Source organism: Ranitomeya variabilis, chromosome 4, assembly GCF_051348905.1.
Source record: "Ranitomeya variabilis isolate aRanVar5 chromosome 4, aRanVar5.hap1, whole genome shotgun sequence".
Lineage (NCBI taxonomy): Eukaryota > Metazoa > Chordata > Amphibia > Anura > Dendrobatidae > Ranitomeya > Ranitomeya variabilis.
The window spans coordinates 470,160,254-470,184,337 of NC_135235.1; the positions used below are offsets into that span (position 1 = coordinate 470,160,254).

At 45.0% G+C, this 24,084-nt stretch overlaps 1 protein-coding gene across 1 annotated transcript in view; it reads left to right on the forward strand.

Moving 5' to 3' along the window:
- HID1 (HID1 domain containing) overlaps positions 1–24,084 on the forward strand; it is a 75,365-nt gene that overhangs the window by 50,169 nt on the left and 1,112 nt on the right. Inside the window, exons 11-19 of the mRNA XM_077251742.1 lie at positions 1–152; positions 237–315; positions 1,841–2,005; positions 4,827–5,054; positions 5,667–5,800; positions 15,601–15,672; positions 18,874–18,965; positions 19,273–19,431; positions 21,561–23,987. Coding sequence (XP_077107857.1) covers positions 1–152; positions 237–315; positions 1,841–2,005; positions 4,827–5,054; positions 5,667–5,800; positions 15,601–15,672; positions 18,874–18,965; positions 19,273–19,431; positions 21,561–21,624 — 1,145 coding nt within the window. The 3' untranslated portion in view covers positions 21,625–23,987. The remainder of the gene's footprint in view (positions 153–236; positions 316–1,840; positions 2,006–4,826; positions 5,055–5,666; positions 5,801–15,600; positions 15,673–18,873; positions 18,966–19,272; positions 19,432–21,560; positions 23,988–24,084) is intronic.

Below are 24,084 nucleotides of genomic sequence, written 5' to 3' on the forward strand. Positions count from 1 at the left end.
CCCGTGTTGGACTTATGCACATTGGGGTTTTCATTCTTCTGTTGCTAAGTGGTGAGAGGAATTTTGGAGTTCGTCTCAACAAACCCTACTCTGTGAGAGTCCCGATGGATATCCCAGTGTTCACAGGAACGCATGCGGACCTGCTTATTGTGGTAAGTCGTAAATGTGTGCAGCTTGTTAGAAAGGATGTGACTTTATATTCTACTTTCTCAACAGTACTTCTTTTTCCCTCATAGGTTTTTCACAAGATCATCACCAGTGGACACCAGCGTTTACAACCTTTGTATGACTGCCTGCTGACCATCGTAGTGAATGGTAAAATGAGGAAAGGCACACTAGAAGTAGATTTTATGGTTGTTTTTTTTTTTTTAAATTAAGATTTATTCTCTATATCTAGCTGCATATAACAAAGTAAGATGGTCACATGGTTGCCAAGGATAACCTGAAACCCTTCCATATTAATGGACATAGGCATTAAAGGGCAATTCTCAAGTTTGTAGGTTAGGGGATAACTTCCTGAGTGCTGGGGGTCTGACTGCTGAGAACAGTGTGTCTGAAGAGCCCAGTTTGAACGGACTTGTGGTCCATCATGCACACTGCCATTCATGGTTATGGGACCACCGGAGATAAGAGTACAGCACTCTGTTAGGCTACGTTCACATTTGCGTTGTGCGCCGCAGCGTCGGCGCCGCAACGCACAACGCAAACAAAAAGGCAGCAAAACGCATGCACAACGCTGCGTTTTGCGCCGCATGCGTCCTTTTTTTGATTGATTTTGGACGCAGCAAAAATGCAACTTGCTGCGTCCAATGCGCCCGGACGCGTGCGCCGCAGGGACGCATGCGGCGCAAAACGCAAGTGCGACGCATGTCCATGCGCCCCCATGTTAAATATAGGGGCGCATGACGCATGCGGCGATGCTGCGGTGCCCGACTGCAAATGTGAACGTAGACTTAGTCTTCAGCAGTCGCATATGAATGAATGGAGCGGCAGTGCGCATGATTGACCTCTGTTGTTTTCAAACGGGCTGGATACCCAGCAATCGGTAAGTTATCCCCTCTATTGTTGGATATAGAATAACATCCGATCTTGATAATATTCCTTTAAATAACTGTTGCCTACTTTGATGTCCAAATTAATTTTTAGGATGGATGGAAATGAACGACAGACCATTCTAGACATTCTTATCTCTATTGGAAACAATGTGCTATGTAAAAATGTGTTTCTCATTTCACATTACTTCCTCTAACAGCAGACATAGGAGAATTTTCTGGCGATAAATCAGCCAACAAAAAATTCTGGCCACCAGAATAAGGGAATGTAAATGCATTCTGCAACTATATGGAGGCAGGAGCAATCATATAGAGGAGTTCCTGTACTCAAAACCCCTGGAAAAACTATGAAATGCATAAATTATTTCTTTGTTTTCTAGACACAGCTTTTTGCACATTAATATAGCATTCTAAGGGACCCCAAAACACAACTGTCAGTGCTAGTTAGGAAAAATCCACATAATTGTGGAATATTTTCCTGTTGTGGACACCAATGCGCTTTACATCGAGGTACGTGTCTTCTTTTGTACACTAGGTGGCACCTGGAACCGACTCTTTGCTGTAATAATCTGTGAGCCATCCATATGTACAATACTAGTACAATCTAGGTTGGCTTGCCCAAAAGAGTTCAGCGAACCCTCTCTTATTGTGTATGATACATAAAGGACTCAGTTGCTGAATCGTCTTTCTTTTATAAAGCCATAAAATCTCACGTCTAGAAGTTATTCTTCATCTGTTTGCCATGCTCACCTTTGTAAGGTTTTATTTATCCTTGCTCTTTTTCACAGTGTCCCCATACTTAAAATCCCTTTCCATGGTAGCATCCAACAAGCTGCTACATCTGCTGGAAGCTTTCTCCAGTCCTTGGTTCCTCTTCTCCTCCCCACAGAATCATCATCTTGTTTTCTTCCTGCTTGAAGTTTTCAATAATATTATCCAGTATCAATTTGATGGTGAGTTTCACTTATTATATACCGTATATACTCGAGTATAAGCCGAGATTTTCAGCCCAAATTTTTGGGCTGAAAGTGCCCCTCTCGGCTTATACTCGAGTCATGATCGGTGGTGGGGTCGGCGGGTGAGCACTGTCATATACTCACCTAGTTCCGGCGTTCCTGTCGCTCCCCCTGCCCGTCCCACTGTCTCCGGGTGCCGCAGCTCTTCCCCTGAGAGGTCACGTGGGACCGCTCATTAGAGAAATGAATAGGCTGCTCCACCTCCCATAGGGGCGGAGCCGCATAATTCATTTCTCTAATCAGCGGTGCCGGTGACCGCTGATAGAGGAAGAGGCTGCGGCACCGGAGACCAGCTGTCCGGGGGAAGGAGCGGCACGCCGGGAGCAGGTAAGTATCGCATATTCACCTGTCCGCGTTCCACACGCCGGGCGTCGCGCCATCTTCCCGGCGTCTCTCCGCACTGACTGTTCAGGTCAGAGGGCGCGATGACGCATATAGTGTGCGCGCCGCCCTCGGCCTGATCAGTCAGTGCGGAGAGACGCCGGGAAGATGGCGCCGAGGAGCTGCAAGCAAGAGAGGTGAGTATGTGTTTTATTATTTTATTGCAGCAGCAGCAATGGCACAGATTTATGTGGAGTATCTATGGGGCAACAGTGCAGAGCACTATATGGCACAGCTATGGGGCAACTGTGCAGAGCATTATATGGCACAGCTATGGGGCAACGGTGCAGAGCATTATATGGCACAGCTATGGGGCAACGGTGCAGAGCACTATATGGCACAGCTATGGGGCAACGGTGCAGAGCATTATATGGCACAGCTATGGGGCAACGGTGCAGAGCATTATATGGCACAGCTATGGGGCAACGGTGCAGAGCACTATATGGCACAGCTATGGGGCAACGGTGCAGAGCACTATATGGCACAGGTATGGGGCAACGGTGCAGAGCACTATATGGCACAGCTATGGGGCAACGGTGCAGAGCATTATATATATGGCACAGCTATCTATGGGGCAACGGTGCAGAGCACTATATATATATATATGGCACAGCTATGGGGCAACGGTGCAGAGCATTATATATATGGCACAGCTATGGGGCAACGGTGCAGAGCATTATATATATGGCACAGCTATCTGTGGGGCAACGGTGCAGAGCATTGTATATATGGCGCAGCTTTATGTGGAGCATCTATGGGGCCATAATGAACGGTATGGAGCATCTATTTTTAACTTTGAAATTCACCGGTACCTGCTGCATTTTCCACCCTAGGCTTATACTCGAGTCAATAAGTTTTCCCAGTTTTTTGTGGCAAAATTAGGGGGGTCGGCTTATACTCGGGTCGGCTTATACTCGAGTATATACGGTATCTGTATTTGTACCTTTTTAAAGAGGTTTCATGTGAAAAGACAATATTGTGGTCTCTTTAACCCCTTAACCCCCTGGAGCTTTTTTCGATTTTGCGTTTTCGTTTTTCGCTCCCCTCCTTTCCAGAGCCATAACTTTTTTTATTTTTCCATCAATATGGCCATGTGAGGGCTTATTTTTTGCGGGACGAGTTGTGCTTTTGAACGACTCCATTGGTTTTACCATGTCGTGTACTAGGAAAAAGTTCCAAGTGCAGTGAAATTGCAAAAAAGAGTGCAATCCCACACTTGTTTTTTGTTTGGCTTTTTTTGCTAGGTTCACTATATGCTAAAACTGACCTGCCATTATGATTCTCCAGGTCATTTCCAGTTTATGGACGCCAAACATACCTAGTTTCTTTTTTTATCTAAGTGGTGAAAAAAAATTCCAAACATTGCTAAAAAAAAAAAAAATTGCGCTATTTTCCGTTACCCGTAGTGTCTCCATTTTTTGTGATCTCGAGTTGGGTGAGGGCTTTTTTTTTGCGTACCGAGCTGACGTTTTTAATGATACCATTTTGGTGCAGATATGTACTTTTGATCGCCCGTTATTGCATTTTAATGCAATGTCGTGGCGACCAAAAAACGTAATTCTGGCGTTTTGACTATATCGCTATGCCGTTTAGTGATCAGGTTAATCCTTTTTTTTATTGATAGATCGGGTGATTTTGAATGCGGCGAAGCCAAATATGTGTAGGTTTGATTTTTTTTCTTCATTGTTTTATTTTGATGGGGGTGATTTGAACCTTTATTTTTTTTATTTTTTTCATATTTTTAAAAACTTTTTTTTTTTTTTTTACTTTTGGCATGCTTCAATAGCCTCCATGGGAGACTAGAAGCTGGCATAGCCTGATCGGCTCTGCTACATAGGAGCGATCAGCAGATCGCCTCTATGTAGCAGAATTACAGACTTGCTATGAGCCTGGACCACAGGGTGGCGCTCACAGCAATCCGGCATCAACAACCATAGATGTCCCGAGACCTCTGGTTGTCATGCCGACGCACAGATGACCCCCGATCATGTGACGGGGGTCACCGGTGTGTGCATTTAAAGCCGGATGGCCGGAAGTGCTTGTTAAATGCCGCTGTTAGTTTGACAGCGGCATTTAACTAGTTAGGCGTGGGTGGATCGCGATTCCACCCACGCATATTGCTGGCACATGTCAGCTGTTTAAAACAGCTGACATGTCTCGGCTTTGATGCGGGCTCACCGCTGGAGCCCACATCAAAGCGGGGGATACTGCGTCCGATGGCAGAAAGGGGTTAAGCTGTATCCTCACTATTTGCTAGAAACTAGGGTCCGGAGTCCCCATGAAACAGTTTCCCATTTGTGTACTGTTCGTCTGCATCTATTTCTCTTTATATTTCATATATTTATCTTAAACTCTTGTTCTTTTTGTCACTTTCCAGGTAACTCTAGCCTAGTTTATGCCATCATTCGGAAGCGCAATGTATTTCACCAGTTGGCAAATCTCCCATCAGACACTCCATCCATCCAACGTGCACTTCAGAGGAAAAAGAAAACTGCTGAACCCCTATCGCGCACCAATTCTCAAGATGGAGCATCCATGGAAGGCTCCCGCCCTGCTGCCCCAGCAGAACCTGGCACCCTAAAGACCAGCCTGATAGCCACACCTGGTATGTTGGCGTTGTGGTTACTTATGTATAGGATGATTTTTAGGTCTCCCGTCATGTCCCTGTTCGTTAATCCTATGTGTCCCCCAGTTGGACAGCCACTTTCTGAATGCCCTGTAGGGCATAAATACATTTAAATATGAAGGGAATCCTTATAATAATAATTTTTATTTATATAGCGCCAACATATTCCGCAGCACTTTACAATTAAGCGGGGACATGTACAAACAATAAATTCGGTACGAGTTAAGACAATTTAAACAGTGACATTAGGAGTGAGGTCCCTGCTTGCAAGCTTACAATCTACAAGGAAATGGGGGGACACAATAGGTGAAAAGTGCTTGTTATTTCACTTCACTATTATCCTTCACTGTTATCCTTCACTATTGTGAACTCGCCGGTGTATTTACAAAGTTGTCCAATGATGTGTTATGGCACTGAGCTCCCACAGTCATTACAACCAATCACGTGGGTTAGTAAACTCAGACCAGCGCAGTCAATTGGTCGATGGGGCTGCTACAGTCTAAGCAGTTGTACTGATAGTATAACTTTTTTATGTTTGATTTTGTACTATAAAGTGTCAGTTAAAATGAATTGATTAATTCACCTCAACAGGTATAGAGAAGCTGACTGAGAAATCCCAAGTGTCAGAAGATGGGACTCTACGAGCTGTTGATCCTGAAGTGCCTTCATCCCCCGGAGAGAGCAACCCGCCTCGTCCATTGAGCGACACAGAGTCTCAGTGTGGGGTGTGTGGATTTAACATGTCTCCTTATTTTTTTACATTCTTTGATGCAAGTTTTACATTTGTGTGAATTATTCAGCAGGCACTGTTGTGTTCACATATTGGTGATGTGTTCAATACTTATATACACAGTCACTGGCAAAGTATTGGAGAGGAGATAAGCTTCAGTGATTTGAAACCTGGAAGTTTGCTCCAGCACACTAAGTGCTGAGAGAGGTTAATCTGCCATTTAAGGGCTAGGTTTTTAAATGAACAGCTGGAGAACTGTGGGACCGCTGTGCACCATATCTCCTCCCCAGGGTGGTGTTTAGAAGGTAAATAGTCAGCCTTCTGAGTCATTAAGTGTTCAGTGTGCCTGGAGAGGCTAACTCCTAGTGGTGCTCGTGTTTATAGTAAAGTGAACCGTGTGTTTTTGGTATTCCTAAGCAGGCGGATCCACACAGCCATATATAGACTGTATAACATTTTGTTTGCTTTCCTGCTTTGCCAGAAGGACTGTGTATATTTTTACTTTGCGCTGATATATCTATATACTCTGTGAGGGGTTGACTCACTCGGCTGCTTTTGCAATTCTGGCCTAATGACAAAGCAATAACATAAAGTCCAATAGAGTCCTTTTTCCTGTGTGAGTGTTCCCTGCGGATGAATCTAAGTCCTCAGCTCCCCCTGGAGCTACCTCTGGAGACTTTACTCTCCCAGCACCCAATATAGAGAAGATAAAAAACTGGCTGCACATTTAACTCCCTAGCCACACCTTTGAGGTGTAGATATGGTGATTAGGCATCCCACCCATCTCTTTACCTACTCACAAAAACCCAGTCCCTTATCATGTCTGGTTAACCCCTTTAGCACATAGCATGCTGGAGAGAAACTTATGGGTTTCAGATCACAGGACCACAGACCACATCTCAGTACCAATGCTTTCTGGCTGATGTTTTGGTCACTTTTGAATGTTGGTTGTGCTTTCACACTCATGGTAGCATGAGACGGACTCTACAACTCACACAAGTGGCTCAGGTAGTGCAGCTCATCCAGGATGGCACATCAATGCGAGCTATGGCAAGAAGGTTTGCTGTGTCTGTCAGCGTAGTGTCCAGAGGCTGGAGGCCGACTCCATGAGGATGGTCGGAGTGCCCGACGTCCACAGATGGGGGTTGTGCTCACAGCCCAACACCATGCAGGACGCTTGGCATTTGCCACAGAACACCAGGATTGGCAAGTTCGCCACTGGCGACCTGTGCTATTCACAGATGAAAGCAGGTTCACAGTGAGCACATGTGACAGACGTGAGAGAGTCTGGAGTCGCCGTGGAGAGTGATCTGCTGCCTGCAACATCCTTCAGCATGACCGTTTTGGCAGTGGGTCAGTAATGGTGTGGGATGGAATTTCTTTGGAGGGCCGCACAGCCCTCCATGTGCTCGCCAGAGGTAGCATTACTGCCATTAGGTACCGAGATGAGATCCTCAGACCCCTTGTGTGACCATATGCTGGGGCGGTTGGCCCTGGATTCCTCCTAATGCAGGACAATGCCAGACCTCATGTGGCTGGAGCGTGTCAGCAGTTCCTGCAAGATAAAGGCATTGAAGCTGTGGACTGGCCTGCCCATTCCCCAGACCTGAATCCGATTGAACACATGTGGGACATCATGTCTCGCACCATCCACCAATGTCACGTTGCACCACAGGCTGTCCAGGAATTGGCGGATGCTTAAGTCTAGGTCTGGAAGGAGATCCCTCAGGAGGCCATTTGCCACCTCATCAGGAGCATGCCGAGGCATTGTAGGGAGGTCATACAGGCACGTAGAGGCCACACACCCTACTGAGCATCATTTTCTTGTCTTGAGGCATTTCCACTGAATTTGGATCAGCCTGTAACTTTATTTTCCACTTTGATTTTGAGCATCATTCCAACTCCAGACCTCCGTGGGATATTAGTTGTGGTTTACGTTGATAATTTTTAGGTTTTATTGTTCTCAACACATTCCATTATGTAATGAATAAAGATTTACAACTGGAATATTTCATTCACTGAAATCTAGAATGTGGGATTTTAGTGTTCCCTTTATTTTTTTGAGCAGTGTATTTCCCCTCACATACAGCGCTAGTGATCCTGTCACAAAATAAATATACACTACCGTTCTAAAGTTTAGGGTTTCACCCAGACAATTTTGTGTTTTCCATGAAAACTCATACTTTTATTAATCAAATGAGTTGTCAAATGAATTGAAAATCTAGTCCAGACATTGACAAGGTTCGAAAAAAAGATTTTTATTTGAAATAATAATTTTCTCCTTCAAACTTTGCTTTTGTCAAAGACTGCTCCCTTTGCAGCAATTACAGCATTGCAGACCTTTGGCATTCTAGCAGTTAATTTGCTGAGGTAATCTGGAGAAATTTAACCCCATGCATCCAGAAGCCCCTCAACAAGTTGGTTTGGCTTGATGGGCACTTTTTGCATACCATACGTTCAAACTGCTCCCACAACAACTCAATGGGGTTTAGATCTGGTGACTTCGCTGGCCACTCCATTACAGATAGGATACCAGCTGCTTGCTTCTTCCCTAAATAGTTCTTGCTTAATTTGGAGGTGTGCTTTGGGTCATTCTCCTGTTGTAGGATGAAATTGGCTCCAATCAAGCGCTATCCACAGGGTATGGCATGGCGTTGCAAAATGGAGTGATAGCCTTCCTTATGCAATATCCCTTTTACCTTGTACAAATCTCCCACTTTACCAGCACCAAAGCAACCCCAGACCATCACATTACCTCCACCATGTATGACAGATGGCGTCAGGCACTCTTCCAGCATCTTTTCAGTTGTTCTGGGTCTCACAAATGTTCTTCTGTGTGATCCAAACACCTCAAACTTGGATTCATCTGTCCATAACACTTTTTTCCAATCTTCCTCTGTCCAGTGTCTGTGTTCTTTTGCCCATATTCATCTTTTTCTTTTATTAGCCAGTCTCAGATATGGCTTTTTCTTTGCCACTCTGCCCTGAAGGCCAGCGTTCCGGAGTCGCCTCTTCACTGTAGACGGTGACACTGGCGTTTTGCGTGTACTATTTAATGAAGCTGGCAGTTGAGGACCTGTGAGGCGTCGATTTCTCAAACTACAGACTCTAATGTACTTGTCTTGTTGCACAGTTGTGCAGCGGGGCTTCCCACTTCTCGTTCTACTCTGGATAGAGTCTGTTTGTGCTCTCCCCTGAAGGGAGTAGTACAAACCGTTGTAGGAAATCTTCAGTTTCTTGGCAATTTCTTGCATGGAATAGCCTTCATTTCTAAGAACAAGAATAGACTGTCGAGTTTCACCTGAAAGTTCTTTTTTTTGGGCCATTTTGAGAGTTTAATGGAACCAACAAATGTAATGCTCCAGATTCTCAACTAGCTCAAAGGAAGGTCAGGTTTATAGGTTCTCTAATCAGCCAAACTGTTTTCAGCTGTGCTAACATACTTGCACAAGGGTTTTCAAGGGTATTCTAACCATCCATTAGCCTTCTTGCACAGTTAGCAAACACAAAGTACCATAAGAACACTGGAGTGAAGGTTGTTGGAAATGGGCCTCTATACGCCTATGAAGATATTTCATTACAAACCAGACGATTGAAGCTAGAATAGTCATTTACCACATTAACAATGTATAGAGTGTATGTCTGAATCATTTAATGTTAGCCTCATTGGAAAAAACTGTGCTTTTCTTTCAAAAATAAGTAGATTTCTGAGTGACCCTAAACTTTTGAACGGTAGTGTATGTGTGTATGTTTGAGTGTATATATATATATATATATATATATATATATATATATATATATATATATTTTCTCCTTCGCCACATTGGGGGACACAGGACCATGGGGTGTTATGCTGCTGTCTCTAGGAGGCTGACACTAAGTTGAGACAAAGAGTTAGCTCCTCCCCTGCAGTATACACCCTCATGCTGGCTTCCAGAGACCCAGTTCAAGCTTAGTGTCCGTAGGAGGCACACTGGATTTTTAAAACCTTTCTTCTGGAGATCGCGTCATTCTCGTGGCTCCGCCTCCCGGTCCTGGCGCTTCTCGCTCCCGGCGAGATTACCGCTCCGGAGGCCCTTTTTTCCACGACACCTCTCTGACTTGCGGGGCACAGGACCTGGGTAAGGAGACGACACTTAGCGCTTCCCTGCAGCAGTTACCCCTCAGCTTCCACTAGCAGCTGCCTTTATCACTTTCGGGTACAACATGTCGCAGTCAAGGGGTAAAAAGACCACTAAGGTGCATACCACCTTTTTTACTGCGTGTACCACATGCCAGGCTCCTCATCCTCGCCCTCAGAGTTCCCCTCTCTGCCCTGCCTGTGATACCCAATCTGCCCAGGAGCCCTCCGCCACTACCGACCCCAGTGCATCTAGTCCCCCTGAGTGGGCCACATCACTGTCTCAATCCATGGCTTCATTGGCCAAAGCGATTGAATCCCTCCGTGACCCCTCTGGGGAGCGGGGTACTCTTTTTCATGGGTTAAGAGATCCCTCTTTATCGGTCATCCAAAACACGGATCCGCACTATCTCTCCTGAGCATTCACCACGCCATTCGGCCTCTGGTAGCTCCATTTCTCGCTCAACCTCCCCAGGGGATCGTAGCGATCACGACTCTGAGTATGAGTCTGATGCATCCCTAGATCCGGATGCTCCGGAATTTAGATCTACTGTTGACGCCCTCATCGAGGCAGTCAATCATGCGCTAAAAGTGGACGATGACCCTAATTCTGCGCCGGACCATTCAGTTTCCTTTACAAGAACCAAGCATCCCCATAAGGTGTTCTCCTCTCACCCAGATTTCCTGGATATAGTCCGGCGACACAGGGACCGTCCGGATAAGCGTTTTACGGGCAAAAAGAACCTGGAATCGAAGTATCCCTTTTCCGTAGATCTTGTTAAAGATTGGACGGAATCTCCACTGGTTGATCCTCCGGTGTCGCGCTTGGCTACCAAGACGCTCTTATCGGTACCTGACGGTGCTTCAATTAAAAATCCCACAGAACGCCAGCTAGACTCCCTAGCTCAGTGTACGAGGCCTCAGGTTCCTCTTTATCTCCTTCCTTCGCTGCGGCTTGGGTTGCCAAAGGAATGGTTTTCTGGGCAGATGCCCTTGCAAAATCCATTCAGGAACAGGATCTCCCATCTGAGGCGGCGGATCTTGCGAAACAAATTGCCATGGCTGGAGATTATGTGATGTACGCGTCTTTAGACGCAGCGGACTGTGCGGCAACTGCGGCTTCAAACGCCATCACCATAAGGAGAGCTATTTGACTTAGAGAGTGGCGCGCAGATTCTTCCTCAAAGAAGTCTCTGATTTTTCTTCCTTTTCAGAGCGGTCGCCTCTTTGGAGAAAAATTAGACCAGCTTATTTCCGACGCTACAGGTGGGAAGAGCAAGTTCCTCCCACAACACAGGCCAAAAACCGCTTTTCAGCACCAACAATATTTTCGCTTTCGGCCCTTTCACAGCAGCCCATTCTGGTCCAACTCCGCAGCCTCGTCCAGATCAGAACGATCTCCACGCACAGACAGAGACTCCTGGCCTTCATACCGGCCGAATCAGTCCTGGCGAGGAAAACCTAGGCAACCCAGAACCAGAGGGTCCAGGCCTGCCAGATTCCCCTCACAATGACTCGGGGACTCTTCCAGTCGACACCTCCAAAGTAGGCAGACGTCTGCTTCTCTTTCAACAAGTCTGACTTTCCGTCGTCTACGGCCAATGGGTCAGAGGTTTGGTGTCTTCTGGTTACAAAATAGAATTCTCCGCCACACCTCCAGCAAGGTTTTTTCCCTCTCATCTCCCAAGTTCGGGGGCTCAATCTCGCGCACTTCATCGCGCCATCAAATCCCTCCGCCAAAACGGGGTCATTGTTCCAGTCCCAGAACACCAGAGATTCAGAGGTTTTTACTCAAACCTCTTAGTCATTCCGAAAAAGGACGGAACAGTGCGCCCTATCTTGGACCTAAAGCTCCTAAACAAGCACGTAAGGGTTCGGCACTTCAGGATGGAGTCACTCCGGCCAGTCATCTCTTCATTGGAGACAGGCGAATTCCTAGCATCGGTAGACATCAAAGATGCTTATCTCCATATCCCAATCTTCCCGCCACATCAAAAGTTCCTCCGTTTTGCCATCCAAGAGCACCACTTTCAATTCACGGCCTTACCCTTTGGCCTTGCCACGGCACCCAGGGTATTCACGAAGGTCATGGCGGCGGTCATGGCCATTCTTCACTCCCGAGGAGTGGTCGTGTTGCCATACTTGGACGATCTCCTGATAAAGGCTCCGTCTTATCAGGCCTGCGAAGCAAGCGTCCACATTACCTTGGATTCTCTTTCGTGCCTGGGCTGGTTAATCAACTTGGACCTCCTTCCTAGGCATGATCCTGGACACGTCAAAGGGGGCTGGTCTTGCTACCTCGGTCCAAGGCCCAGGAGCTTCAGCAGGGAGTTCGGATGCTCTATCATCCGTACCCGTGGTCCATTCGGTTTGAAATGAGGATCCTGGGGAAAATGGTGGCCGCAATAGAAGCGGTTCCTTTCGCTCAGCTCCATCTCCGCCCTTTACAACAGGCTCTGCTGGACATTGGGACAGGAGTCCCTTATCTCTCGATCGGCCATGTCCTCTGTCCCCACGGATCAGGCAAGCCCTCACATGGTGGGCTCTAAGATCATCTCTCCTCCAGGGGAAGTCTTTTCTCCCGATCCGCTGGCTGGTGGTAACTACCGACGCCAGTCTCCTCGGTTGGGGAGCATTGTTTCACCACCACACTGCCCAGGGGATTTGGTCACTCCGGGAGTCGAGGCTTCCCATAAATATTTTGTAGATTCGAGCGATCAGACTTGCTCTGAGACGTTTTCACCTCCTGCTCGCGGATCACCCAGTTCGTATCCAATCGGACAACGTCACAGCGGTGGCGTACATAAACTATCAGGGGGGTACCCGCAGCAGGGCGGCCTTGCAGGAGGTTTCCCACATTCTCCGTTGGGCCGAGGTCAACCACTCCACCATTTCCGCGGTACACATTCCAGGCGTCGAGAACTGGGCGGCGGATTTTCTCAGCCGTCAGGGTCTCGCCTCGGGGGAGTGGGAACTCCATCCGGAGGTTTTCCAGCAGATTTGCCTTCGCTGGGGGACTCCGGACGTGGATCTGATGGCATCCAGAATGAACGCCAAAGTTCCCAACTTCATAGCACGTTCTCGGGATCCCCAGGCCATCGGAGTGGACGCACTGGTATCCCCGTGGCATCGGTTCCAACTCCCGTACGTGTTTCCTCCGCTTCCCTTACTGCCGAAGGTGATCCGAAAAATCAAGACGGAGGGGGTTCCGGTGATTCTTGTCGCCCCGGTTTGGCCACGTCGCGCGTGGTTCGCGGAGCTCGTTCAACTCGTATCTGACGTTCCCTGGCGGTTACCAGACCGTCCAGATCTGCTTCGCCAAGGGCCGATCTACCACCAGAGCTCAGGGGCCCTACGTTTAACGGCGTGGCTGTTGAAACCTGGATTCTGACTCAAGCGGGTTTCTCCCAGCAGGTCATTCCCACCATGATAAGCGCTCACAAAGCTTCTTCCGCTTGCATCTATCACTGCACCTGGAAAACATTCTTCTCATAGTGCAGGCTCCAAGGTCACTCTCCGCTTGTTTTCTCAATCCCTACCATTTTGGATTTTCTACAGTCCGGCCTGGATTCCGGCCTGGCGCTCAGCTCCCTCAAGGGTCAGATCTCAGCGTTATCTGTGTTGTTCCAACGTAGGATCGCTGCCAACTCGCAAGTCAGGACTTTCATTCAAGGGGTCTCCCACATGGTACCTCCCTACAGAATGCCGTTAGAGACCTGGGACCTTAATTTGGTTCTGAGCGTTCTTCAGGAATCTCCGTTTGAACCTCTGCAGGACGTCCCTCTAACTGTCCTCTCCTGGAAGGTGGCCTTCCTTGTGGCAGTTACATCTATCAGAAGGGTCTCAGAGTTGGCCGCTCTATCTTGCCGGGCCCCTTTCCTTGCCTTCCACCAGGACAAGGTAGTCCTACGCCCATCTCCGGCTTTTCTCCCTAAGGTGGTTTCATCTTTTCACCTTAATGAAGATATCGTTCTTCCCTCCTTCTGCCCGCAGCCAAAACATAGGGTTGGAAAGGCCCTTCACACCCTGGATGTGGTACTGGCCCTTAGGAGGTACATTTCCAGAACTGCTCATTTCCGCAAATCGGACTCCCTCTTTGTGTTCCCGGAGGGTCACAGAAAGGGTTTAGCCGCGTCTAAGGCCACGATAGCCTGATGGATCCGGTCTGCGATTCAAGAATCCTATCGAGTCAGGGGCAGTCCTATCCCGGCAAGGATTAGAGCACACTCCACTCGGTCGATGGGTGCTTCCTGGGCCATCCGGCACCAGGCAACGGCGGAGCAGGTTTGCAAGGCCGCAACATGGTCGAGCCTGCATACTTTCACAAGACACTACAATGTTCACATTCAATCTTCTGCGGATGCGGCCCTTGGCAGACATATTCTGCAAGCGGCCGTTGCACATTTATAGTCAGTTGGTACACGGAGTTTACTTGGTTGTATTGTTTCCCACCCAGGGACTGCTTTGGGACGTTCCATGGTCCTGTGTCCCCCAATGTGGTGAAGGAGAAATAGGGATTTTTGTGTACTCACCGTAAAATCCTTTTCTCCGAGCCACTCATTGGGGGACACAGCAGTTCTTGACTTTCTCTGACATGTTATACTCTAAAGTTATATATTGTTTTGTTATTAATCTCCTACTGCTTTTGCACTGTACTGGGTCTCTGAAAGCCAGCATGAGGGTGTATACTGCAGGGGAGGAGCTAACTCTTTTTGTCTCAACTTAGTGTCAGCCTCCTAGAGACAGCAGCATAACACCCCATGGTCCTGTGTCCCCCAATGAGTGGCTCGGAGAAAAGGATTTTACGGTGAGTACACAAAAATCCCTATCTATCTATCTATCTATATACACACACACACGCACACAAACACAGTATGAAAATGTGTGCATTGTAGTATTACATATTTGCATGGCATGTCCTCCATGTTAATTAAATTTTATGGCTAAGGGACAAATTCAATTGAAGCGACCGTCCACCCTAGGACTGAAAGATTTCTAATATGTTTCACATATATAGTCACCCTATCTGGTGTCCTCTGCTTGCCTCCTGCTGCCACCCTTGCTCACCTTGTCATTCCTTTCTTCCTGATTTCAATATGTCTGCCACAATGGTATGGGGAAGTGAATTGGGAAATCTAAACCATGCTTTACCTCCTTTTTTTATGCTGTGGGATCGGAAAGACTGTGGAGGTATGATTGAGATGTACCTTTGCACTGCGTTGGCCATCTTGGTATGAGGAGCTGCGGAGCACCGATCTGAGCAGAGGAGGGAGCTGGAAATGGCCGGCACCAGGCAGGGTCGCAATATATGTGAATTGTATAGTTAGTTTTCAGTCCTATGGCGGAGGGTTGCTTTTCGGTTCCATAATCAAGATTGTAGAACAGCATTTTCAAAATTACATTTGTTAATGACGCTGCAAAAGTTCAGGAAACTGAACCCCAATTCTATAAGTAGTAATTTAATTCTAAAGAAATGGAAGCAGCACCCCAATTGATCCAAAAGGGAAATTCAAGCTCTAGTGACGCAGTGTTACAGTAATGTTTCAGCTTGCTGAATGGAGAGGGTCGCCACACTGAGTCTTTGCCCCGGGTGAAGAAAAGTAAAGACTTGCATATATAGCTGTGTATTTGGTTCCGATATCTGACTTTCTCTGTAATTTCATTCCATCCTACAGGACGCTGCACAAGGCCGGCAGAGCAGACGTCACTCCAGCACCTCTTCTCATTGGAACCCATCTACAGACTGGGTGAGTCAAGATGGGGCGGAGGCACACAATGTTAAGGGCATTGAAAGGGTTATCCCACAAAGTGAAAAATAAAAATCTCTGGAGATGCTCACATCATTACTTTAATCATATCATTGAAAAATATCACTGTAATTTTCACACCTATTTATTGCTTTGCAGTTTTAGTCTATTCTCTTTGTTTGGGTGGGCAGCATGTTCTATCTCTATTACTAATCTCATCCCCGCTCACCTACTTCATGTGTGGTAAATGTCCTCTATTACCATCCAGTGTCAGCCATCTCACTGTCCGATCACTACGCAGCATGGAGGGAAGGGACAGGACAAGGAAGCTACTGAGCATGTGCGGCCACCATTAAATGTGGAATGCTCTAGATCTCACTTATTCATAAAACCACATGCTATTTATAATTACAGTGTTCACAATCTGTTTAGTTTTCAACAAAACGTTTTGCGAGACAACTCCTTTAAGTCATTAAAATGAAGTAATGTGGACATCACTAAGAAATAGTTACAATTACTGAGTCTCTTCTCTGAGGTTTGTACAAAAACTGTACTGTATGTATGTCTGAGCGTACAGTAATACATTGTCACTACTGGGGGGTCTCTATAGTGAGAGTGGGCCAAGAAGTGAATTGTTTCTGCTGCCTCTCTTCATACAGTCCTTGAATGAAATGATAAAATACTTGTCATGTCGGACGCTGTTCAGACCAGGTCGTCCGACAGACAGCGGTAATTCCGCTTTTGACCACTATTTGCTCATTGGCGTCTGCTAGATTTTATCTAGCTGTTCCGGGGTTAATTTACCTAATCCTTGGATTGGAAGCTGGGCCATGCCCACTGCCTTTAAATAGTTCTCCTGATCTTTGGGCGTCGCCGATTATAGCTTTTGTCTTGCGTTGTTATCTCGGTCTGGAGTGGAGAGCTGGTGGTTGGAGATTCGTTGCTGGTGGTGTATTTTCCTTTGTCTTATTTACTCCTTCCTATATTTGTATTTATTTTGCCCTGCACATTTATAGTGTATTCCTGAGTGACTGCGGCGTGGTGTATATTTTCCTTTATCCTTGTCTGTGCTTACTGTGGGTATTGGGGAATAACATCTTCACTGGGTGGTGGGCGGAGGTTTCAGCCTAGGGCTGAGCTCAGGAGAGAGGGCGAGGGTCGAGGCCTGGACATGCACACCTTCAGTGTAAACTCCAGGTAGAGGGTCAGTCAGGATTTCCCTAGTCTGAGGGAAACTGCAGGGGCCCGGGTTATTAGCTCTCGCTCACCTAGTCTCTCCCTGACAATACTGTTTACCTGCGGCTGCCACTAGAGGGAGCTTTTGCATACAGATTTGTATCCCGTGCGAACTGTGAATCTTTGGGCCGTGATCTCCCTTTAGTGAAAGATGCAGATATCAAGAATTGTATATATATATTTTTTATTAATCACTTTACACAAACGTTACAGCGCTATACACCAAGCACTGACGCCCCTGCTCTCCTCTAGGATCCCAAAACTGCAACAATTTGGAAATCTCTGCAAAAGGAAGCAGTTTTTTGCATTTGGTTGAAGGAGCTTAAGGGGATTGTCTGTTTAATGTTTGCTTTCCTTGAAAATAATAAAGCGCAGCTCACCACTGATCTTTAACATGGCAGCAGCGATGATGTGAGGGTAGACGATATAAGACCACGGAGTCCAATGATTGGCTACAGCGGTGACTAGGTGTAGATGTGATGACACCGCTACAACCATGTCACAAAAGACCATTGGTGAGCTGTGGATAGGTGGCACTGGATTGGTCAAACCGCCATCTCTTCAGCTGAGACTGGGAACTTTGAACCCATCATTTTTGGTAACAGTGTAGTTTTCAGATGTTCAAGTTGCACCTACCGCTTGTCTTGTCCTGTCTAATATGAAGACAGTGTGCTGTAGGTGTTAGCTAGGAGCTGGTACGGCGAGTATTCCCAGGTATCCCCATCTTCTATATTTTACAGCTATGATAAAAGTGAACACTGAGGTCTCAGCCTTTATACATCACTTCTGAAGACAGGTATATGACAATGTTGCGGTCATAAATAACAGCACATTGTGCATCACAGTACCATGCAGAGTCATTGAGATGTAACTCTGCTTTTTGCTGCTGGACTTTGCTCAGTGCCTCCCAAAATAGCCAAAGAGGAAGTGTAACAAATTTATCACCTTTGACAGACTTGAAAGTATGAAATAAAATCTCATCAGTGCAATCTGTGATGATTAGGCGCTGCTTATCTGGCATTTTTGCCTTTCATTAGGTAAATTTCACATACCCTTTTTTCTTGTAGGGCTCTGCATGCTTAGGGTAGTCTACTATGTTATTCCATACAGTAAGAGACCCTGTGGGTATGTTCACTGTACGCACCACGAGCTTTCCTGGCCAAATGTAATGATAAAAAAACAAACAAAACGCAAACATTCCTTTATTTTATTTGAAAACTTGATTGATCAAAAGGAATTTGTCTCCAGATATTTGTCACCTAATCTGAGAGCAGGATAATGTAGAGACAGAGTCCCTGATTCCAGCGATGTATCACTTTCTGGGCTGCTTGCTGTAGTTTTGCTAAAATCACTGTTTTTTATCAGCAGGAGATCATCACTACAGGACTAGTAAACCTGCTGCCATGTAGTCCTCCATATACACCACTGATTGGCAGTATTCTACCTATGCACAGTGTACACAGAAAGCTGCCAATCAATGGTGTGGATGGGGTGATACAGAGCTCAATGTTCGGAGAATTCCTAAATCTACTGCAAATATAACCATGATTTATCAAAACTGCAGCAATCAGTTTCTGGAATCAGGGTCTCTTTCACTATAGTATGCTGATCTTAGTTGGATAGCCAAAATCTAGTAAAAGATTGCCTTTAGTGCACCCTGCTAAATGAGTGGTATATACAGTATACTCTTGCTCCATTCTTTATATCGTTCCTTTAGAGTAATTTGCTGTTCTTATAAAGTACAGTATTTGTCATCACTTTTTTCCCTTTTCTGTTCATAACTTCAATTAATTTCAAAATTGACACACTAATTGCTATGCATGTATAAGTGACTAAGAGTAATAGTAGTATTAACACTGTAAGCGCCAAATAACTAAAAACCTAGTTAAAATTCAGTTTCATAAATAATCTGAAAGTCTCTGTGGTATGTGTGCAATGAAAATGTACCACATTTACTATTGACAGGTTTTGTCTTGGAAAGTGAAGCTGCCCCTGCAGACAATCATGAGGCTGTTACAGGTCTTGGTTCCACAAGTAGAGAAGATCTGCATTGACAAGTAAGAGGTCAAAGAGCTTGGTGGCGATGACAGACTAGTGACGTGTAGGGTGCTATTAGTAGTGTGATGGGAGAGGGTGTTGAAATGTGAATGCAAGCTTGATCTTATTTATTATCTGCATAATTGAAAAGTAACCTACGGTTGTACCCTGCATTGACAGATTTCTGCTTTTTCTTTTTTTTCTGGCATAAATGAAAGGGAAGCTGCACGTTCCCATAAAGTATTTTTCCTTCTCTCTCCCCCCTTGTATCAATCCTCTAGCTCTGGATTTGATATTAATGTGGTATGACCCTTTCATGTTTTGCAGGGGACTAACTGACGAGTCAGAAATTCTGAAGTTTCTACAGCATGGGACACTTGTGGGGTTACTACCTGTGCCTCACCCCATTCTGATTCGCAAATATCAGGCCAATGCTGGAACCGCTATGTGGTTTCGTACATACATGTGGGGTGTCATCTACTTGAGGTGAGATTATCATACTAAAGAAATAGAAATGTGGCTAGCACAGTGGATAAGCAGGTAGCAGTGTCATTTTGGTTCAGCATCTACACTCACCGGCCACTTTATTAGGTACTTCTTGTTAACACTTAATTTCTAATCAGCCAATCACATGGCGGCAACTCAGTGCATTTAGGCATGTAGACATGGTCAAGACAATCTCCTGCAGTTCAAACCGAGCATCAGTATGGGGAAGAAAGGTGATTTGAGTGCCTTTGAACGTGGCATGGTTGTTGGTGCCAGAAGGGCTGGTCTGAGTATTTCAGAAACTGCTGATCTACTGGGATTTTCACGCACAACCATCTCTAGGGTTTACAGAGAATGGTCCGAAAAAGAAAAAAAATCCAGTGAGCGGCAGTTCTGTGGGCGGAAATGCCTTGTTGATGCCAGAGGTCAGAGGAGAATGGGCAGACTGGTTCGAGCTGATAGAAAGGCAACAGTGACTCAAATCGCCACCCGTTACAACCAAGGTAGGCCTAAGAGCATCTCTGAACGCACAGTGCGTCGAACTTTGAGGCAGATGGGCTACAGCAGCAGAAGACCACACCGGGTACCACTCCTTTCAGCTAAGAACAGGAAACTGAGGCTACAATTTGTACAAGCTCATCGAAATTGGACAGTAGAAGATTGGAAAAACGTTGCTTGGTCTGATGAGTCTCGATTTCTGCTGCGACATTCGGATGGTAGGGTCAGAATTTGGCGTAAACAACATGAAAGCATGGATCCATCCTGCCTTGTATGGAGCATCTTTGGGATGTGCAGCCGACAAATCTGCGGCAACTGTGTGATGCCATCATGTCAATATGGACCAAAATCTCTGAGGAATGCTTCCAGCACCTTGTTGAATCTATGCCACGAAGAATTGAGGCAGTTCTGAGGGCAAAAGGGGGTCCAACCCGTTACTAGCATGGTGTACCTAATAAAGTGGCCGGTGAGTGTATATAAGCACTTCTTTTTAGTGGTGTTCTAACGTGAATGGCATACACCTCATTATTTGGGGCATAGATGATGTACTGGCTTATGACTGGTTTAAAGGGATTTCCCAGGACTACAACTTGGGCTCTCCTGGCCACCTACTCCAGTTAGGCGACTGCCTAAGTGGGTGCCGATCCTAAAGCTAGGCCAGCAATTATGTAGTACCAGAGCACTCCTTAATCCTCCCGTTATAGTACAGTGTTGTATCATGGCGTCAGCTGCTTCCCATTGTGGCAAGAAATAAATGTTAGGAGACCAAGATCTGTGTTTTTCCAGCAATCCTGATAGCTGAAAAGAGAAAAATACATACAACATATGAAAAATTAAATGTAAAAAGAAAATGAAAAATAAAATAAACCCTTAAAAAGAAAAAAAAAAACAAATGTAAAAAAACAAAATTAAAGTGCATCCTCTTACATTGGGGTTATCTTCAGGGGCATTCTTTATGACCTGTGCATAAGTTATATGTACATCTGTCACCCTTCCAATAATGAGTCCATAACATGCAAAATATGTGACCTCAAATTCACACAAATGATTTTTTTTTGTCTCCACTGCTCTGCTGAATCTATCAATTATAAAAGTTTTTACACAGGTATCTTGCTGAATGTCACCATCTTACCCAGTGTATGGCATTTGTTATTGGGTGCAAACTAGAAAATATTATATATTTTCTAGTTTGTACCCAATAACAAATGCCATACATAAGCTAAAGATGGTGACATTCAGCAAGATACATGCGCAATAACTTTATATAATACAATAATGTATTTGATATTGTTTTAAAGAGATGGAGTTAGAGGAATATATTGTTCTCTTTGGGTAAAGAAATGACATCAAATAACAAACAGGAAATTAAATATTTTGTTTAAATTTCCTACTATTTTTTTCCCTGTATAAAACTAGAATGATTAAATAATTATTATGCTGGTGTCATTTTGGTGCCAAAGGTGCAAAAAAAAGACTATTTGGGTAAAGTATAGTGCAAAAGAGATGTTGCCCTTTAAAATATTTATCATTTTAATATGTGGAATTTTGCTGTGGGCGTTCTGATATCTGAAGGTCTTCATCCTGAAAGGGTTAATATGCTTGCATTGAACGACTCTGGTTCTCTTTTGCAGGAACATGGATCCTCCTATCTGGTATGACACTGACGTGAAGTTGTTTGAGATCCAGAGGGTTTAGACATTAACCATTGAAGATTACCTACTAAGTACCTGCCGTACATGAAGTCCTCACGTCTTGTCATAGGATGCCCACTCCTAGGCGCTCAAGTGTTTGCACAAGTTATCGACTACTTAATTCCAAACCACTATCTGCTTCATGGAAAGACAGCATATCATCTCATACCATGTGTACTACTGATAAGCGTTTGTTACTTTTATATTTTTGTTTTACGTATTGATTTGTAGTTAAGAACTTTACAGCTGCTCTTGATTACACAGGTCTGCAGAAAAAAAATTTTCAAGAGCTGTTTTGGTTGTTCCACGTAATCTTTATGTTTTTAAGTGCGCTGAATCTGAAAATGATCTCCGTTTTGTCATAGTTACTTAAATTGTCCGAAAATGTGATGTCCTATGTTAAATAAGACAATACCTCAAAATAAATGAAAACAGACTCATAAAATTAATTTTTTAATACAAATGTTTCATGAAAATCATTTTTTAACTGCAATAAGCTGACTAACACACACTAAAATCGATTCTTCTTCCCTGTGAGGCTTCTCTTGGTACATTTTACGCTTGTGGGTAGCATCTGGAATGTCTCTCTGAAGCGTCCAACAGTAGTCTGCCATCATTGTAATGCTCCATCTTCCCTGGTATCTTCTTTCCATCTCTTTAATGTCCTGGTGGAATCGTTCACCTTGCTCTTCACTCACAGCTCTCAAATTTTCAGGAAAGTTGTCAAGGTGGGAATGGAGGAAATGCACTTTCAAACTCATCAGGCAACCTAAAGCTTGAAATGCTTTCAGCATTCGTCCGACGATTTTTTTGTAGTCAGGGTCTTGTTGCCTAAAAATTTCTCTACAACCTCTTTAAATGCAAACCACCCTTCTTTCTGAGGATATTCACCACAAATGTAACAGAAACTGTCAGGCGAATTAATACACTTCCGCTGAGCCATAATGCTAATTTTGGGAAACAACGGTTGAATATTACGAGCTAACACGAACTGAGATGGAAAAAGTGTGAACAGGCGAGAACCAAGATAAAACAATTGAATCAAGTGCGAGCCTGCTCGTTCAGCTTGCAACATGTTGATGCTGGTTTCATTAGCTCACTCTGAAAGTTCTTTTCTTTGAAAGTTATATTTTTTTGGCATTGTATATCTTCAATGCATTGATGTGAATTAAATAATAGTAATTTTGACTTTCAAAACCCTAAAAAAAACACCAAAAATTGAGAAAAATATACTAAATTTGAAGAGAATTTTGCATTTTGTGGCAATTCCTGATGTCCAGGATTTTTTAAAAATTTTTTTTCATTTTCAACGCACCAAAATACATGGAAATTAGATGATAATAATCAAACAGCTTTTTAGTCGCAGACCTGTGTTATTGATCCCCGATGTCTAATGCCGGCATCATAATGGGCCACATGTCACCTGGGCCAGGTTTACACTATGTTCTCACTACATCTGTATGGTTTGCCCACACGGTCCTCTCTATGGGTGGATGTTGAGCCTATGTTAAAGGGCAATTCCTCCTGCTAAGAAATACGTGCCACACAACGGGTCAGATTGGAATGTGAATATTTTCTGGGCAAGATAATGGTCAGCCTTAGAGGATGTCCATTATTAACCAATTGTTACAATTTATATATTCACATGCTCTACAGTCTGGTGACTTTCTACATACAGTTTGTTTTGTACAGAGTTACAGCCTGGAATATGGGGAGCAATTTATCAAAGTATTTTCACCAGAAAACTGATCGAAATCACTTTTGAAAAGTTTACAAAATTTTTGCATAACACGAGGTTGTGCATAAATCTGCAACATTTGGCGCCAGTTTGAAGCTGCTCTGTTAAAATGGATGGAGCTTGAGTGGAACCGGCACAGAGACGTGGCTAAGCCCGCCTGTCAAACTTGACAAAATTGGAGTTGCATTTCAGTCACGGCACATGCCACTTAATGAACTTGGCGTATCATACACCAGTAAGCCCTTCATTAGGACTGGTGGGCGCAACGCTTGTCTTAATGAATTGACCCCACTGTCTACAGCTGCGTTCACATTTTTGCTGGTTGACATTGTCCATGTGAAAGTTGCGGATGTCCAGACGCATCCCATGTTGCTCAGCTGTGTTCCTATAGTATAGCAGCCCACATAGGAGAACATGTTGTAAGACTGGCATTTCATTAGAGAACATTGGCGTCAAATACGCCAAATATTAAGAGGCCGAACAGTTCCTGATAAATGTGGTGTATTTTTGAGTGTCTGCTGCCAGAGGCCAAAATCTGCTCCGGCTTTGAGGAAGTTTACATATGGTAATTTACTCAGCCTAATTCTGCCCACTTCTGCTATTTATACAGGAGCGAGAAAAGTGTAAAGGTACCGTCACATTAAGCGACGCTGCAGCGATAGCGACAGCGATGCCGATCGCTGCAGCGTCGCTGTTTGGTCGCTGGAGAGCTGTCACACAGACCGC